This window comes from Castor canadensis, chromosome 6 (genome assembly GCF_047511655.1).
Source record: "Castor canadensis chromosome 6, mCasCan1.hap1v2, whole genome shotgun sequence".
Lineage (NCBI taxonomy): Eukaryota > Metazoa > Chordata > Mammalia > Rodentia > Castoridae > Castor > Castor canadensis.
The window spans coordinates 22,569,262-22,589,570 of NC_133391.1; the positions used below are offsets into that span (position 1 = coordinate 22,569,262).

At 37.8% G+C, this 20,309-nt stretch overlaps 1 protein-coding gene across 9 annotated transcripts in view; it reads left to right on the top strand.

Annotated features, from left to right (window-relative positions):
• Slco1a2 (solute carrier organic anion transporter family member 1A2) overlaps positions 1-20,309 on the top strand; it is a 123,318-nt gene that overhangs the window by 83,617 nt on the left and 19,392 nt on the right. For all 9 annotated transcript variants that reach the window (XM_074075924.1, XM_074075923.1, XM_074075922.1 and 6 more), the window contains 4 exons: positions 1,325-1,489; positions 2,744-2,939; positions 4,341-4,506; positions 5,516-5,688. In XM_074075924.1, coding sequence (XP_073932025.1) covers positions 1,325-1,489; positions 2,744-2,939; positions 4,341-4,506; positions 5,516-5,688 — 700 coding nt within the window. The remainder of the gene's footprint in view (positions 1-1,324; positions 1,490-2,743; positions 2,940-4,340; positions 4,507-5,515; positions 5,689-20,309) is intronic.

The window sequence follows — 20,309 nt, forward strand, 5'->3', positions numbered from 1 at the left end:
ATTGTTGATGTTGCTATTTCTACCATCACAATGTACACAGAATTTTTATTAACAATTGCAAATCTACTTAAAACATAATGGAATGGACCTTAATAGTTCTGGGATCATTAGGAGCCAATTCAGAGTCTTGGAAATTCTCAGAACGATTACATTAACAATTGTTCTTAAGGGACTGATAGAGGATGTTAACATAGAGCATTGTTTGTGGTCAATTCAATTTTCATAACTAGGAAAGAGCTTAGCATAGTGTAAGACACATAGAAAATAAATATAAACTGTTGAGACTCATCTACAAGGACAAGGATATTTACATTTAAACAGCTCCAAGAATTCTGTCCCTATCTCTCTCCTCAGCAAAGTGCCTCTTTCATAAATATGAATGATACAAGTAGAATTCATTTTTTTCCGTGAAGCTGTGCTTTCTCAACTCTTCTAAATGGCTTATTTGTTATACTTTATTCTAAAGTGAATTTTAGCTAGTTTATTGAGTAAACCGGGATACTACAAAACAAAGAAATCAAGACAGAGAACAGAAAGATAGGAAAAGTCAAAAGAAATTACGAGTGAGAATTTGAGCCAAAATAATCAGAATGTGACTCAACCCACTTACTAGATACAGCCCACAGATTTGACTCTGAACTATTTTAAACAGGGAAAAGTTGTGTTTATATCATTTACATGGTCCTTACTACTTACAAATGAACCAGCATGTCTTGGAGTGAAACCTGCATGTTGGTATTTTAAAAAATATCTTCAGGTGGCTCAGCTATTGGTAGAACTTGAAATTGTTGTTCTGAAGAAGCAGAACAAAATCCTGGTACTTGAGCAAGTTTTTAATCCCATTCATCCCTCTGTGCATTTTCATTTCAAATGTTTGAGCATGGGTAATATCGCTATTTGAGTGCAGAGTTCATCAAAGAGACTTCCTTCCAAACTTTAGACAACAGAACAAGCATCTTCCATTCTAGATAATCTTTACTGAAGAAAGGATTGAATAAAAGATGGAAAAATAAAAAACAGTGCAGACACAGACACTATTTTGGTCTCTTGAGGATTTTGCTTTAAGATACAATGTCCAATAGTGACTTAGGGAAGGCATAACTCTTGTGTTCTAGTCTCACTCAGTCACTGGCATTACTGACTTCCAGAAGTCTTCATCTTTGTTACAGGATATATAACGTTAGCTTCCTAGAAGTAAAAAGAATTAATAAATGTATGTGCATTACAAAACATAATTTGAGAGAATGGTGATGTTTAAGAAAAACATCAAACAGTTACAAAATGCAAAGCCAAGTTAGACACTGTTGTTTTTCTTTCATTTCAGATTTTTTACCATTCATGAAAAGTCTGTCCTGTAATCCAATTTACATGCTTTTCATACTTATCAGTGTGCTACAGTTCAATGCATTTGCCAATATGTTTTCCTTCATGCCTAAGTTTCTGGAACAGCAGTATGGTAAATCAACCTCGGACGCCATCTTTCTCATCGGTATGCTTGTTTCTCTTTGCTTCAGCAGCACACTCCTCCCCTCATGAAATCTCCTGGGGAAGCTAGGAGACTCCTAGATTGAAATCATGTAGGGTAATTCTGTCTCTGGTAAATTTTCTCTTTCTACTCTTCAGGGAATCTGGAAAAGGTATGGAAGGGAAATGGCCTGATACTTCCTTTCAAAATTCTCTTCTCTCTCTCTCTCTCTCTCTCTCTCTCTAGTCAGAATGCAAGTGCATAATATTTATGGGAATCTTGGGGGATTCAAATATTAGTCCATTTTGAGATAGGCAATCCATTAAAGTGGAATGCACAGTTAACTCATGAGGGTTCTGTGTTTTACTCATATACTTCATTTCCTGAATCCCATATTCCTCCTAGTTTAGCTCCCTGGTCCCCCTGGTGGTTTTAGGTGTCTCTGCAACCACAAACATCATACTTTTCCTGTTGTTATACTAACCCCAGTGATTCTAAACCTTCCTTTTCCCTGGGATTTTTTTGTTCATTTGGAAAATGACTATTCTAGGCTATCTGCATCCAAGTTACTTAGAGTGTTATGAAAGGTATTTAAATATCTACCCCCACTAAGACAAACTAAATCAGACAGAGTAGAGTGGGGTTTGTTAATGAATTTTTAACAAACTCTCCCAAAGTTATGATTCAGTGAGCCAGATGCTGACTTTGTGCAAATACAACCCAGGACTGTCTTTCACTTTTTATTTCCTTTTTTTGAGGGAGAGCTGGAGAGGAATAGATGGTCAGAAGCAGAAAGAGGTGAAATGTAACTATACCAGACAGCTACAGACTCAGTAAAGTGACCTCCAAAATACCTAGAGCTATGTCAAATTCTTAATAGCTGGAGTGGGAATTAATAACTAAATATCATATATATGTTTGCTTATATATGTTCCCATTCCACAGAGTAGAGAATAATAAACTAATAAATTATGGTGAACTTTGGTTTGCTATTCCTCCCTGCATGCTAAGAAAAGAGATATTGATTATGACCCCTGTCTGCAAGAAATTTCCACCCTACTGAAATTAATTAAATGGATGATTATAACAAGAATTTTAAAAACACTTCAACATTGAGGGGTATTTCAAAAATCTCCCTGTATGAAATGTGTAACTAAGTGGGGGTTAAAATCGCTGTAATTGGACCTAAAGAGTGTCTTATGTAGGACAGACAAAAGTGATAAAAATGATTGTTCCTTTGCTGTTATGTTGTAATTCATATTTTGCTTGCATTTACAGGTATTTATAACTTACCTCCAATATGCTTTGGATACATAGCTGGTGGCTTAATTATGAAGAAATTTAAGATTACTGTAAAACAAGCTGCCCACATAGGTTGTTGGCTCTCCATGATTGAGTACCTTCTCTATTTTTTAACCTTTCTGATGACCTGTGATAATTCTCCAGTTGCTGGCATAACTACCTCTTATGATGGGTATGTTGTTTTTCTAATGAGTGTCATCATCTTTAAACAGTTACCAGTATGGTTTTTCTACTTGGTTTTGCATGACCAGATCACTTGCTTAAGAGTTAATGGCAGCGGTCCATTCTTGTCTTTTAACTTTCTCCCATCTGTCAATCATATGCTAATCCATACAAGCTGTAGGCTCATTAAAGGCATTGAGTGAGTGAGTTTATGATTGTACATGTGTGTGTATGTTGTCACTGTGGTATCCTTGTGAGCTTTAAGGTATCCATAAAGGAAACTACTATAGCTCAGGTTGTATTAGTGTATTAGCCATATATTTTATATTCCTATAAATATGTAAAATGAAGAGTTGATTATACAGTCTTCATAGCCATTATATGTTTCTACAATGGGCTTAAGTTACACATGATTAAATACTGATACATGGTAAATTAATATATAGAATGTATATTTCACTGGTACAGGTAGGTTTAAAGTACTGAAGTTTTAGACTTTGTATTTTGAGGATTATCTGGATTGATGGAAAAGTTTTTCATAGTGATGCAGAATTTTTCAAGTTAACTTTAGGTAATCAAGTCATGGGTTAAAATAGAATGAAGGACATTCTAAAATGTTCCTTTTAAAATCATTAAGGATTATAATATTAAAATCATTTCACATGTCAAATTGTGAAGTAATTTTTTATACATTATCTGATTTGAGTCTTGTTCCCTTTTAAGAGAGAAGTTATTACTTAAGATAGGGCTATTATTTCTACTTTATAGATGAAGAAATTGAAGTTCCAAAGAATTCAGTGAAAAGGGGAGTTTTCGGAAAACTACTTCAACCACGTTGATACAGAAACGTGGATTTTAAAATTGGAAAGAATCTTAAAGATGATGTCCATCTCCAATCACGCTGATTCCCAGTGTGATTGAGTCAGTGTTAGGATTTGAATTCAGTCCCCAGACTCCTGGGCTAGTGCATTTTCAATCATATTACAAGTGCTGGCCACTTTCTATGGTAAAGGAATAATTTGTTTATTTAAGCAGCTACATTTCCAGAGCTCAACATACTATCAACTTTATAAATGAAACTTGCAGATTTAGATTTTCAAGTTAGCCCTCTCTTGTTACTTTCTACTACATGGGTCAACTCAGACAAACGCTGCCCACATGGAAGACAATGAATGGTTATTTGCTGACTATATGTTTTCCCATACATCAATGAAAAGGTAGTTATATGATCACTGGAATAGGTATGTTGTATGCCAAAACCATAGTATGAAGACCATGCATTGATGGTTAGAAAATGTCCTGTTTTGGGAGAGGAGAAGAAATGTAGTTGGGGATTGAGATAAAAAGAAGAGAGATTTAAAATACTTGAATAGTCTTTCAGTATCCATGGAATTATTTTAAATCATTTCAGAACCCAACAAGGCTTATACGTGGGAAATAAGATCCTTGCTGACTGCAATACACATTGCAACTGTCCAACTAAAATATGGGATCCCGTGTGTGGAGACAATGGTTTATCATACATGTCCACCTGTCTTGCTGGTTGCGAGACATCTGCTGGGACTGGCGTAAACATGGTAACACATCCATTTGGCCTTTTCGAGAGAACTTTTTGTGCTCTACATTAGCACTTCTAGCTATGAGTGGGGCCCACATCTGCTGAAAGTAAGATTTAGTGTTTCCTTAAAGCCAGATTAATGTGTTGTGAACAGCTTAAGTTACTTTCTTCATGCATGTATGAGCATTCAGTGTCTGAGCACTGATTTGTAACTTCAGCAGTTTAGATTATTATTCAAATAAATTGGGTTAAAATATTCTCAACAGAAAAATTTTTATCATTGAGATAAAGTTGGTAATTTTTTATCTCAATTATCCAATGATTGCTTTGCTGTGCTTTTTCTTTTTTTAGTGTATATGTTTCTGTGTTTTTCACATCATGACAGTTTTTTAATAAGACAGAGTTAAGTGTACTTTCTTAAAAGCTTTACAATTCTCCCAAAGTTGTTGATGAACAAAGTAAAATACAAGTTTTGAATCTTAATAAGACCTGGAAAGATAAAATAAATTTAAAAAGGGCTGACTTAACTCCGTTTTTGAAAGAAACTATATTTTTAAGGAATAAAACTTCATTCATAAGCTCTAAATATGTCAACTGAGTACTCTGAAATAGATTTTATTTTTCGTACTTAGTGTTGTAAAAACTGATTCATTTTTAAGTGTGCATTTAGGATAAATGAACTATTTCAAGTTTACCACATGTATTTAGAAAAAAATACTAGTTTTTAAAAACTACTCTCCCATGTTTTATATTATATTGCTGAGAGACATCATAAAGGAGATGCAAATAAAGAGATGGAGCAGTCTCCAATCTTTATTATATTATTATTGTTAATTACTACTGTTGTTGATATGAGCTGGGGTTCAAACCCAAGGCCTTGTATATGTGAGGCAAGTGCTCTGTTGCTGAGCTATATCCCCAGCCCCAGAAGTCTCCATTTTGGTCCAACTGGCTATGTAAAAAAATATTTAAGACTTGGCTTCAAAATTTTTCTTCCTTAAATAGGATCATCTATTATTTTTTGACAGGTGTTCCAAAATTGTAGCTGCATTCAAACATCAGGTAACTCCTCTGCAGTCCTTGGGCTGTGTGACAAAGGCCATGACTGTGCCATGATGCTCCAGTACTTTCTAATCTTGTCCACAGTGAGCAGTTTCATCTACTCTTTAGCAGCCATACCTGGATATATGGTTCTCCTGAGGTATAAGAATTATCTTCTTATTTACATTTATTTCTGATCATATTTTAAAACATTTTATTAGTATATGTTAGTTATCCAGGAGTTTTCATTGTGACATATCTGTATATGCTTACAATGTACCTGGGTTAAGTTTATTCCCTCCATCATTCTCCCTCATCTCCCTCCCTCCTACTTAAAATGATTTTCACAGGTTTCAATGTTCTATATTCATGCATTATATATATCAGTTACATCAATAATATTTACCCTCCTTTACCCTCTCTGCTTGCCCTTCCCCTTCCTCTAGTACCATATATGTGTATTTATATATGTGTGTGTCTATGTATGATCATGCTTATATTTGCGTAGACATTTATCTTTTGGACCCATCTTGTATATATGAGAGAAAATGTGATATTTGTTCTGAACCTGGCTTATTTTGCTTAAGGTGGTGATCTCCAGTTCCATCCATTTACCTGTAAATGACATAATTTCATTCTTCTTTACATTGAATACTATTTCATACACACACACACACACACACACACACACACACACATATTTTTTCTTTTCCCTTAATCCATTCATCTGGGCAGTTTCCATAGCTTGGCTGTTGTGAATAACTCTGCAATAAACATGGGTGTACAAGTGCTTTATTGTATCCTGACTTACATTCCTTTGGATATATGCCCAGGATTAGTACCAAATCTTATGGCAGTTCTATTTTTAGTGTTTTGAGGAACCTCAATACTGCTTTCCATAGTGGTTGTACTAATTTACATTCCAGCCGACAATGTATAAGGGTTCTTTTTTCCCCATATCCTTGCCAACATTTGTTGTTTGTGTTCTTGATGATAGTCATTCTGATGTAAGTGAGGTGAAATCTTAAAGTGGTTTTGATTTGCATATCTTTTATGGCCAGAGATGTTGAGGACGTCTTCATACATTTGTTGACCATTTGTATTTCTTCCTATTTATGTTCAGTTCATTTGCCTCTTTCTTCATTGGGTCATTGATTCTGTGAGAGTTGAGCTTTTTAAGCTCTATAAATTTTAGTTATTAATCCCTTGTCAGATGTTCCTTCAGTGTGGTGACTGTTTCCTTTGCTATGCAGAAACTTTTTAGTTTCACACAGTCCCATTTGTCAATCCTTTCTCTTAATTGCTGAACTATTAGGGTTCTACTCAGGAACTTACTGCCTATGACCATATGTTCCAGTGTATTCCCTTTTCTTTCCAATAGTAGTTTCAGAGTTTCAGGCCTTACATTAAGGCCTTTGATCCATTTTGAACTGATATTAGCACAGAGTGGAAGACAGGGATCCAGTTTCAGTCTTCTACTTGCAGATATCCGGTTTTCCAAGCAACATTTGTTGAAGAGACTATCTTTTTTCCAATGTATGTTTTGGATTCCTTTGCCAAAAAATCAGATGGCTGTAGCTGCCTGAATTTAAGTCTGTTCTAATCTGTTCCGTTGGTCTTTGTGTCTGCTTTTGTGCCTGTGCCATGCTGTTTTTATTGCTATGGCTCTGTAGTACAGTTTGAAGTCAGGTATTGGGATACCTCTTTTTGCTCAGTATTGCATAGGTTTTTGTAGTCTTTTTTGTTTCCTTGTGAACTGTAGGGTTGATTTTTCTATCTCTGAGAGGAATGTCATTAGAATTTTGATGGGTTTGCTTTGAACATGTAGATTGCTTTTGGCAGTGTAGCCATTCCTCATTATTAATTCTGCCAATCCATCTTTCCATCTTCTGGTGTATTCTTCAATTTCTTTCTTCAGTGATTTATAGTTTTCATTGTAGACATCTTTCACCTTCTTTGCTACATTTATTCCTAAGTATTTTATTTTTTGAGACTTCTAAATTACATTATTTTTCTAAATTCTTTCTCATTCTGTTCATTACTGGTATTAGAAAAGCTACTGAATTTGTATATTGATTTGTATCCTGTGCCTTGCTGAAACTGTTTATGATGTCTACAGTTCTTCTGTGGATTTTTAGGATCTTTTAGGTATAAGATCATATCATCAGCAAATAGAAATAATATGATTTCTTCCATCCCTACATGAATTCCTTTTATTTCTTCCTCCCATTTTATTGCTCTGGCTAGGAATTCTAAAACTATATTGAATAAGAGTGGGCAGAATGTTCACCCTTGTCTTGTTCCTGACTTTAGAAGAAATGATTTCAGTTTTTCCCTGTTTAATATGATGTTGGCTGTAAGTTTGTTATGTATAGCCTTTATTAATGGAGACACATTCCTTCTATTCTTAGTCTCCTCAGAGTGTTTATCATAAAAGGATGTCGAATTTTGTCAAAGGCCTTTCTGCATTTATTGAGATGATCATTTGTTTTTTGTCCTTGCTTCTGTTACATGCTGTATTACATTTATTGATTTGTGTATGTTGAACCATCCCTGTATTCCTGGAGTAAAACCAACTTGATCATAGTATATGATCTTTTTGATGTGTGGTTGAATTCAGTTTGCCAGCATTTTTTTGAGAATTTTCACATCTATGTTCACTAATAATATTTACCTATAATTCTATTTTTTTTACGTCCTTGTCTAGTTTTGATATAAATTTGAGTTGACTTTGTAGAATAAGTTTGATAGTATTCCTTATTCCTTCCATTTCTTTTTTTTTTTTCAGTTGTACTTTTTTTTTTTTTCTTCCCTTTCTATTTCATGAAAAAGTTTGCAGAGTGTTGGTGTTAGTTCTTTTAAGGTCCTGGGCTTTTCTTTGTTGGGAGACTATTTATTACTGCTTCAGTTTCACTTCTGGTTATAGGTTTATTTTGGTGAGTTATATCCTCTTGGTCTTTTAATGGAGTTGCAGAGTTCTTGCTTATTCCATTTGTATTTCTTCATACTTTTTCTCTGTATTAATATTTGTATCCATTTTATCTTCAAGTCCTAAAATTCTGTCTTTCATTTGTTCCGGTTAGCTGGGGTGGCTTTCAACTGTATTTTTATTATTATTATTATTCATTTATTTACATGTGCATACATTGTTTGGGTCATTTCTCCACCATGCCCCCCTCCCCCGTCCTCTCCCCCCTCCCCCCAACTGTATTTTTTATTTGAGTTAAGGAACTTTTTATTTCCATAGTTTCTATTTTTTGAGACTTCCCATAGCTTCATTAAATTCTCCCTTCATATCTTGTTTTGTCTTCTTTATTTAATTTGTCTTTTGTTTCCTCCTTGAATTCATTCAGATGTTTGTTTCTATCCTTTTTGTGTTCAGTTACTTGCTTCTTTGCAATTCATTTGAATTCATTTAGCTTTTTATACATATTCCTTTGATGACATTGATTTGTTTTTGCATGTCTTCTTTAGCTCCTTGGTTGTTCTTATCAGAAATTGAGGTTTCATCCCCTTCACTATCCACAGATCTTTTGCTGTGTGATTGTTGACCTTTTGAGGAATCATATTCTCTTGCCTTTTCATATTTCTTATTTTGCTTATACGTAGTTAATTATTTGGAGGGAGTTTTAGTCACCTGACATCTTTCCCTTGGATTAATTTCTGTGTTCTGTCAGGTTTGGTTATTGACTAAGTTATTGTTTCATTTTTGAACACTGGCCTAGAGGTATAATTTAGCAATAGCAAATTTACCAGTTCAATACCACACCAGATATTTACATGAAGTATTATTACCTTTGGTAGCATTATTTATAAACAGAATGAGGTTAGAAAAATAAAACTTGTTTTATTCATGTAGTTCAGTTGTTGTGGGGAAGGTTGCTATGTAAGGGATGGTGGAAGGATATAATGGTGAGAATAATGAAAGAAAGAGGAGTAATAAACTACTAGCTGGATGGTTAGTTAAAAAAAAGAAATAGGAAAAGTAAGAAAAAAGGAGAAGAAGAAAGAAAAGAGATAATTTAAAAAGTGTGAAGAAAATTGACAATATCAGAAGGATGGAAAAATTAAAACTGTAACAAAAAAGAAAAAGAATTGAAGTCTAAATTTCTTCCTGGTCTTCTGTGTTTTGTTAATACACTGGACACTCCTCTCTAATCTCTGGTCCTCAGGTTTTTGTCTTCAGTTTTGTTATCTTTACTCACAAGTCCCCTCAGGGTCCTGGATTGCCCAGGTGTAACTTGGAGGGGAGGGACCGAATTAGGGAAGTTGCTGGAGTGAGGTGGGGCAGCTCTAGGTGTGTGAGGTCACCATTGTGGGTTGGTTATGGATTCTCTGTGTGCTGCTAGTAGGTTAAAAAGCACTCTGCCACTTTTGGAGCCTGTGCTTTCCCTTGTTCAGAGGATTCAATGATTGCTCCTGGCTTATCCACATTGAGCTTGCCCCCTCTCTTTTCCATATAGACCTCCAGGTTAAAATTTTGTTTGGGGAGTGAGGGGCAAAAAGCTCCTGTCACCTGGGTGTCTGCAAATGCTGCTTGGTTGGGCTATAGGCTAAAGGTTTTGGCTAGTTGGCCAGCCCACCTATATACCCAGCTTGCTTTGGGATAGAGACCTAGAAATGGAGCACCAGCCTACTTCTGCTTATTCCCTGCTCCTTGAGCTGGAGACACTGGGATGAGACCCTTCTTCTCCACGCAGGGAAATGTTCTGGGAGCCTTCAATCAGTACACGTGGTCAAAGTGTACTGGAGGAGTGATCAGATTCATCTGGTTTAGCAACCGGGTTTCTTGGTGGAGGTCAGAAGAATTATTTTCCATGAGCTGAGCTGGCTTGTGAGATAACCAGCTTGCTCCTTGACCTGCCTTTGGATATAGGTGCCAGGATGAGCAGCAAGGGTTGGCACTCCTCCCCCTCTGACAGGTCTGGGAGCCTTCAGTCAGTCTGCTTAGCTAAAGACTTTCTTGTGAGCAGGGGATGGTCGGATTCCTAGTTAGTCAGCTGACCTGTGCAGTATCTCTCAGGACTGAAAGTGGCTAGCTCACCTGATTGGCTTTTAGGCTCATTTCTTTGCTATTGGAGAGAAAGAAGGCTGGGGGTTGGTGATTGGCAACTGTCTCTTGAGTTGGGCAGGGCTCTTTGCACTGCATGTGGATATTTAGCACATGGGGGTTCTTGTGAACTGGAGGCAACTCAGGTTCTGACAGGGGAATAAAAAACAAATAAACAAGCAAAACAACCAATAAAACTCTAGCAGTGGGAGTGGTGCAGAATGGAGCAGGTTCCTGTTGATTACCGTGCTACTGGGGTGGATTTGCACTTTTAAAGTCTTATTTACAGGTTGATCTCTAGCTATTGTCTGCACTTATATCAGCACTCTCCTTTTTAGCAAACTAACCTGACGACTTACTCTTGCGCCACAAACCTAAGGTTTTCTTTCAGGTTTGTGAGGGCATGGGAACATGATGGCTGTCAGCAATCCACCATCACTAAAGTAACTTTTAGGTCAGTCACTGAAGTAACTTTTTCTAAGAAAGCCACTTGGAGCTCATGGTACCTAAGAACTTAGTGGTCTAATATGCCATTTATTAGGGGTATTGCATTAAGCATTGCTGAATTTTACAAAATTGTGGTGTTAGGAATACAAACCTTCATCTGTTAGAATTTTTCTCCCTATCTTTCCCTATTTTCCTTCCTTATCTCTTAGAGTTAAGTGGACTTTGTTAGAAATGAAAGAGGCACGGAAGAGACAGAGAAATTGCTTAGACACCTGCACAGGGTTTATTGTTCAGTCAAGAGCCCTGTGGAGAGGGACCCCAGCAAGAGAGCTGGAGCCCACAGCTGCCTACAGACTTGGAATACATATAGGGGAGTGGCCTGGAGGAGAAACCCCTCTGGGTGGGAAAATTCTTCGGGAGTGGAGTCAACCATCACTAGGGGAAGCTAGAGGAGATAAGTGGTAACTAGGTATATAAGTTGCTTAGCTCTGGATCCCCTGGTGAAGTGGTAGCTTGTCATTTCCTTGAGGCTAGATGTGGTCATTCCAGTGGGTGACAGGCTATTAGTAAGCTGTCTGCAAGGGTGGGGAGTCCAATCCTAAAGTGGTTTCTTTTTGTTCACCCTAATATTCCTGCCTTTTGATATATATATATGGGACTGGGGTGCCGACATTTCTCTATCTACTTTCTGCTGAATGTGGGTGTCAAGGTCTCTTAAGGGGAGGGTAGGAACAGAACTGAGTTGATCTGTTTATGAGTAGTATCCTGAACAAAAGCTTGGAGCCTCTGGGAAACAAAGCGAGAACGTGTTTGAGGAACGCAAGGTCACAATGGGAAAAAATCAGGATTCCCAGCAGAGGGAAGACCCATGGCATTCACTTAGTCCAAGAAGACCACTGTGCCCAGTTGTCCGTTGTTCATTGTTGGAGATTGGCAGCATGTTCTAGAAGTCTTTTAGCAGCATCATGAATGATCCAGGACTGGTTGACATAAAAGCGGCATTTTTCCTGTGGAAGTGGCATGGTTTTGAGTGGCAACCTGTAGAAGGGAATGTAGCCTTTGGGAGATAAAGTGAGATGTGGTTAAATACACATGGGCCAATGGTTATCAGCATGAGAAGGAAAACCAAGGGATCTTGGGATACAGACATTGGCTATGGTTTAAGTAGACAAAAGAACTGGGGCAAGGGGACAAAGGTATGTATACTTAAACAGTCCCAGCCACAGGTGAGATTGGATTGGTCATTATCTCAGTTCTGGTTTTTGGGAGAGGTTCTGGAGTTGTTATCTGGAGGGTGCTCCGTTCCAATTAGAGTGTGTTGTTGGGGGTAGTTTTAGTTCCTTGTCATAAAGATGTTATTGATCATTCTGGTCCTTTCTTGATTCCAAGGTGGCTGCAGGAGAGAATGGCTTAGAGCAAAGGACAATAGACAAAATGGAAAGATGCCATGTTTCTCTGTTTTTAGTTAATCTGTGGGTACAAGTAGGGAGTCAATACTTTTCAACAAAAGCAGTTTAAGTACCTGGAAAATCAGGGACCTAGGATCTTTTGGCCAGTGACAAATACAGGAGAAGGGGACAAATAACTGACAGCTAAATCAAAAGTACTTGTTGTTTAAGTTTAAAACTAGAAACACCTTTATAAAATAGAATACAGAGTAAGTAAAAGTCAGAATGCTCCCAGTTAAATAGACTGCATAGAGGGAAATAACTCCATGAGCATGGACTACTGAAAAGATAAGTTTGGAGCCAGCAACAATAATTTGTCTTTACTTAAACAGAAGGCCTTGGACTAAAATATGAGTTTGTCTTCTGTCAGAGGTGCCTGCAAGAGCTTGGATGTTTACTAGCCCTGTGTAAGATCACATTTTTAAAACCTCTTGCCTTTAGTAAATTTTGTTGGGTCTGGCACAGGTGAGTTCATCTGGATTGTGACAGATTTTCCCCTCTTCTCTCCAAACTGTCTCTGAAGAGTCTCCTCTGAAGATTTTGTCAATTAATCATTTTGGTTAATTAAAGTCTCTCAGTGCTGGAATAGCTTTCCTGGATGTTTTCAACATCGGAGGGGAAGGACCAGGAAGGTCAGGAGAGAATCAGTGCCATTTAAGACCTATTTGGCCAAACTATAAGCAACAAAAGAGGTTTAGAAGAAGTAGGCTTACCTGGCATCCATTTTTAGTTTTGTCTGGACTATAGATGGTATCCTGACAACTTAAAAATGCTGCAGAATGTCAACAGACAGCAGTTAAAGGTTTTCTAAAAAGCCAACAAAAGCAAATATTTAGAAGGCTGACTCAATTAAAACATAGTTACTTGTTAGAATAATTTTTTGGGGGTTGATTGCAATTGCTCCAGAGAAGGACCCAGATTGTGAATGACAAGACTTAGAATAGCATGTGTTAAAATACTGAAAAGAGGAATTGTCAGAACATGTAGTTGTTTTCATTGCAGACAGCATTTTGACTGACAGCATTAAAGAGGGAACACTATTGCTCCTTGTCACAACTAGGAGCACATGGACACAAAATACCTGCTTGGTAAAGTTTTTTAAGCTTTGCATTTTAGAAGGCTTATATATTTGGGGGAGTATAAATATATTACGAAGGAGCCGGCAACAATCAGTATCACAGCCTCATAAATGTCAGATATACATATTAGTTTAGCTTTTTTTCATCTTCTTTGGAGTAAAATTTAGAATTTTGACTAGTAAGATAATAGGTGTACCACACTGACAAAAGTCAAAACTTTAGATCTCTTACAAGTTAGGGGGACAGTGTCTGTAATACCAAATGGTCTTTTTTCCTAATGCACAAGTACATTTCATATATACATTACCACTTATTTGGCTTAGACAAATATAGGCCAGGTTTTAAATATCAGGATTGCCAAATAGCAGGTTGTTTCTGAATGTCACTGATTACAAACAGCAGAACTGCCAAAAGTTTTATAAACTATTTTATATGCCAAAGGTTTAGATAGAATGCTTTCGGATAAAATAGAGCTTAGCTGGTCATTTTACATATATTTTGCTGACACATTTTTAACTTTGCAAATGTTTGTACAATATTTAGATAAAGTCTAGACACATAACTCTACATATTTTTAGTCACAAATCTATAGCATACCAATTGTGCCAGAATTAGCCAAAACAACAGCTATTTTATCACACAGATATAAGAAAAAGTTATTTAAGAGACTTTTACATGAACAGATACTTAAATGAACCCTGATTTAGTTAAGGTTTAGCTTTTTTAAGTATTTAAAAAGTTTGACAAGATCAAGGGAAACATGAGTAATTATTGTGATAAAATCTTTCCTTATGACAGTTTTTTTACAGACTTTACTCAGAGCAGAACAATGTTAATATAGCCTTGTTATTTTATGGACATAGGTTTTAGCTTAACATGACCTTAGGAAATTTTTTAGGTAACTCTGAGATTACAGTTAACTTAATCACATACCTAAGCTTTTATAAGTTCCATCTATTATATACTTTTAAGACCTATTCAGGACCTTTACGTGACAATCTGAATCTTCTGATGGTTTGTCCTTGTCCCAGTTCCATTAGGACAAACTTTTCTACAAAATCCTTTTACACTTAATAGCACTTTCTTATTTCCTTTAACTTTTCCCAAAAAATATTCCTAATACCTTTTAATATCCTTTGTAGACCCATGAAGAAAGGCGATCTTAAACTGTTTTTTATACAATAACTAACTTACAAGGAGACCATTTGTTAATAGGTCTAGTTATAAAAGAATTGAATGTAAGTTAAACTTACACAAGATGAACAGAGTTACTGTACATAAAATAATGCCTGTATTCTAGTTAGACCTGATTGGCATAAAACTTTGAAAACTTGACTTGTCTTTTTTTGTGTGTGTGTGTTGTTTATTTTTTATTTTTTTTATTATTCATATGTGCATACAAGGCTTGGGTCATTTCTCCCCTCTGCCCCCACCCCCTCCCTTACCACCCACTCCGCTCCCTCCCTCTCCCACCCACCCCTCAATATCCAGCAGAAACTATTTTGCCCTTATCTCTAATTTTGTTGAAGAGAGAGTATAAGCAATAATAGGAGGGACCAAGGGTTTTTTGCTAGTTGAGATAAGGATAGCTATTCAGGGAGTTGACTCACACTGATTTCCTGTGCATGTGTGTTACCATCTAGGTTAATTCTTTTTGATCTAACCTTTTCTCTAGTTCCTGATCCCCTTCTCCTATTGGTCTCAGTTGCTTTTAAGGTATCTGCTTTAGTTTCTCTGCATTGAGGGCAACAAATGCTAACTAATTTTTTTGGTGTCTTACCTATCCTCATATCTCCCTTGCGTGCTCTCTCTTTTATCTTGTGATCAAAGTCCAATCCCCTTGTTGTGTTTGCCCTTGATCTAATGTCCATATACGAGGGAGAACATACGATTTTTGGTCTTTTGGGCCAGGCTAACCTCACTCAGAATGATGTTCTCCAATTCCATCCATTTACCAGCGAATGATAACATTTCGTTCTTCTTCATGGCTGCATAAAATTCCATTGTGCATAGATATCACATTTTCTTAATCCATTCGTCAGTGGTGGGGCATCTTGGCTGTTTCCATAACTTGGCTATTGTGAATAGTGCTGCAATAATCATGGGTGTGCAGGTGCCTCTGGAGCAACCTGTGTCACAGTCTTTTTGGTATATCCCCAAGAGTGGTATTGCTGGATCAAATGGTAGATCAATGTTTAGCTTTTTAAGTAGCCTACAAATTTATTTCCAGAGTGGTTGTACTAGTTTACATTCCCACCAACAGTGTAAGAGGGTTCCTTTTTCCCTGCATCCTCGCCAACACCTGTTGTTAGTGGTGTTGCTAATGATGGCTATTCTTACAGGGGTGAGGTGGAATCTTAGTGTGGTTTTAATTTGCATTTCCTTTATTGCTAGGGATGGTGAGTATTTTTTCATGTGTTTTTTGGCCATTTGAATTTCTTCTTTTGAGAAAGTTCTGTTTAGTTCACGTGCCCATTTCTTTATTGGCTCATTAGTTTTGGGAGAATTTAGTTTTTTAAGTTCCCTATATATTCTGGTTATCAGTCCTTTGTCTGATGTGTAGCTATAAAATATTTTCTCCCACTCTGTGGGTGTTCTCTTCAGTTTAGAGACCATTTCTTTTGTTGAGCAGAAGCTTGTTAGTTTTATGAAGTACCATTTATCTATGCTATCTCTTAGTTGCTGTGCTGCTGGGGTTCCATTAAGAAAGTTCTTACCTATATCTACTAATTCTAGAGTATTTCCTACTCTTTCGTGTATCAACTTTAGAGTTAAGTTAAACTTACACAGGATGCAACAGATTAGAGTTACTGTACATAAAATAATGCCTGTATTCTAGTTAGACCTGATTGGCCTAAAACTTTGAAAAACTGATGTCTTAAAAGTAGCAACAGAAGAGGTGGGAGAGAAGAGAGCAGAAGTCTTTTATTTTTTACATTAACTCTATAATAAGAATCATCCTAAAGATGTTTAAATACACACATATGCAAAAAAGTTTGAAATTAGGTGTGCCATAAATGTCAATTTAAGCATGCATAGATTCAAGAGCTCAAGAACATGTAAAAATTAACTGAATAGCCATAAATACATTGATCAGTTATTTTTAAATTTTTTCGGAGCAGACTGAGGTATATTCCATTCTGTTGTTTTAGGACTCATTTTGGGCAGCTTGATAGCTGAAGCAACAGTCAAATCTAGGAAAGTGTTTTGAGTCAGTCTTAGTCTCCATTAAGACTGTTGCCATAGGTATCAGATTTTTGTCTCTAATAAGTTAATCATATAAGAGCCTACACAGAAGTCATATAATGACACACAAAACAATTATGTTAATTCTGAGTGCACTCTTAGATATTGAAGGCTTTAGATTTACCTCTAGAGGGTTTAAAAAAAATCTCTAATAATAGTTTACCTTGGGCTATGGTAGCTTTTATATTAGCCAAATCTTTAAAGTAAATTTAGAGCCTAGTCTTGGTGTGGTGTTGCCATCCCATACACTTGTCTGGGCAAAGGATACAGGATACACTAGGGGATGCTCAAGTGCATCCTCTTATTTTATACTAAAAATTTGTTTTAAAATTAGAATTTGTATGACAGACTAGGAAAAGGACAGATCGTTGCAGTAAAAAAGATAGTATCTCCATTGAAAGTGGTGATAGTAAGAATGGAAAAAGGTAGAATGAATTAGTCCCTCAAGACTTAATTTTAGGTAAGGGGCCTAATGAACAAAAAAAAAAAAACCAAACGCCTTATTGAATCTGTAGTGGAACTCAGGAAGGCTGTTCTTTTGCCTTTTAGCTAATGTTGTAACTTGGAAAACTGAAAGTTTAATTTGAAATATATGGGGCATTTTAGACAAAGAATTTAAATTTCGTCTTTAGTCTCTCCAGCCTCATTGAGCAATAAGGCTGAGGGTGTGGGTCCTTATTCCCAAACACATGGTGCCTTGGCCAGGAGAGCAAACAGGTCATCCCAATGCCCTCGATGACCTGGATATGACCTGACCACTCTCCCAGTCTTGACATGTCTTCAATGAGAAAATTGTCCATCTCAAAAACGAGACTTAAAGGAGAATACTATTAATAGAGTGTTTAGGCAGACTTAGAGACTTGGTTTGAGGTGGAGACCAGGAGGTCAGGACAGAAAAGTACCTCCAATCATCAGCCACTTGTCTTTTAGATTTCCAGTTAATTTATGGTTGTAGTCCTGGGACCATGTGAGTCACTCAGGATGCTGAGAAAACTGACAATGTGACTGATCAGTTAAGTCAGGTGGGGCAGCATAATTTTCCATAAGTACCTCCTCACATGAGTGTTCAAGATTTCCCTCTGCCTCTGGTAGAAGGGATGCAGGATTTAGGCTCTGACAGGTCCTTAAAGTTATTTCTGTCCCTCCCAGAAGCTGGGCCTGGTATTTAAGTAGACAGCTGTCAGATAGCCAAAGTTCTTTTGAGTTTAAAATTCTCCCTAGGTCATGTGGGGTATAAACCGTTAGGGGGCAGTTTAGGATAAGTTTCTGAGCTTCAGGTTTCAGAAGGCTTACTGTGGCCATTGCTGCAAGGCATCCTGGCCATCCCTTGGCTACCTGATCTAACTCTTTGCTTAAGTAGCCTACTAGCTGGGGAGTGATGCCCTGGAGTTGAGTCACCACGCCCAAGGCCAGGCCTCCCTTTTCATAGACATATAATTGAAACTTGTCTTCTATTGGGAGACCCAGGGCAGGAGCTATCATAAGAGCCTTTTTTAACCTGTGGAATGCATTTTCTGACTTGTCATCCCATTTAATAGAGGACTGGGTATCCTTCTGTGCTTCCTTAAGGATTTGATAGGTCTGCATATCCCAGGATCCAAATTCTACAGTATCCTGTGACCCCCCAAAAGGCCCTCAATTGCTTTAGAGTTTTAGGTAGAGGAAATGTCAGGATTGGACAGATTCTATCTTCTCCTAGAGACCTCATTTCTTTCTCCAGGACAAAACCTAAATATGTAACCCTAGACTGACACAATTGGGCTTTTTCTTTAGAGGTTTTATAACCTCTGTCTGCTAAGAAGTTTAGTAAGGACTCAGTAGCTTGTGAAATGATAGGCTCATTTGGTCCACAGAGCAGGAAGTCACTTACATATTGTAGCAGAGTAGATTGTGGATATTGCCATTCTGCCAAGTCTTGGGTTAGAGATAACCCCCTGGGGAGGACAGTCCAAGTGACCTGTCCAGACTTTCTTGTGGGGTCCTCAAAGGCACAGATAGGTTGACTTTTAAGGTGTAAGGCAATGCAAAAGAAGGCATCTTTTAAATCCAGGGCAGAGTAGTAAGCAATACCTGGAGGTATTTGGGCTAAAAGTGTAGGGATTTGGAACTACAGGGTGGAGAGGCACTACTGCTTCATTGATCAGGCAGAGATCCTGGACTAGCCTCCATTTGTTAGGCCCTTGTTAGGTCCCTTTCTGACACTGAGAATAGGAGTATTATATGGGCTGGAGCATTCTATTAGCAGTCCCTGTCTCTTTAAGTCTTTGATTATGGGAGTTGGCCCCTCCTTAACTTCTGGCTTTAAAGGATATTGTTTTTAATGGGGAAACCAGGAGGGGTCCTTGAGATGAATTAGGACTGGGAAAGCTGTTTGTGTCCGTCCACAGTGTGTCCATCCATCCACACTATGGGGTCTACTTGTTCCTCTATTAGGGGCAAGCAAAACTACTCTCCTGGGAGTAAAAGGAGCTGTACTCCCAATTTAGATAGAAGGTCTCACCCTAGCAGAGGAATAGGGGTTTCTGGGACAATTAAAAAGGTGTGACAGAAATGGAAATCTCCCCAGGAGCAGGCTAAAGTCTGAGTGAAATAACACTCTAGAAGCTGGCCTGATATGCTTCAAACAGTAATTTTTTGAGGACCTGGGTCCAGGAGAGAAAGGAATAGCTGAGATGCTGGCTCCAGTATTGATAAGGAGGCTGACCTTGTGCTTAATTTGGGGCTCCTCTGCTTTTACAGTGGTTACAGAGCCTTGATGGGAGGCCCAGGGACCCATCATTGGGTTGGAGGCTCTAGCCTCAGTTCCCAGGGAAACTGGGGACAGTGTGCCTTCCAATGTTTTCCCCAACAAGTGAGGCAGGGTCCCAGAGGTAGCTTTCTCGGGGGGCACTCCCTCCTAAACCGGCCTGCCTGTCCACATTGTAAGCATTTCTCGGGTTTGGACTTTGCCCTGGGGAAGCCTCTCTGAGCACTGTGATCAGAGCCTCCTGCCATTTATCCTTTCTCTTTTCCTTTTCCAGGTCCTTTCTTTCTTTTTCTAAGTCCCTGTTATAGTATACAGACGTGGCTACATGGATCAATTGGTCCAGATCTCTGCTCCCTTCAGCCACCAGTTTCTGAAGCTTTTTACAGATATCTGGTGCTGACTGTGTTAGAAATTTATCTTTTAGGATGATTTCCTCTTCCTGTGACTCTGGTATAATGTCGGTATGCTTTTATAAAGCATCCTTAAGTCTCTGTAGGAAAGCTACTGGAGTTTCTAAGGGTCCTTGCTGTACAGCTGTGACTTGGGAGTAATTAAGAGGTTTTACCTTGGCTCTCCTTAGACCCTCAAGAATGCAGTGGATGAAATGGTTACGACTCCATTCATCCTTGTCATTTTCAGGGTCCCACTTAGGTTCATACCTAGGTACTGCCTGATCTCCTGTTGGAATTGGGAATTGAGGTTCCCTTCTAGGTACCCATTGTCTTTGTCTTTCTTCTCCCTCCCCCTCCTCCTCCTCCTGTGAGG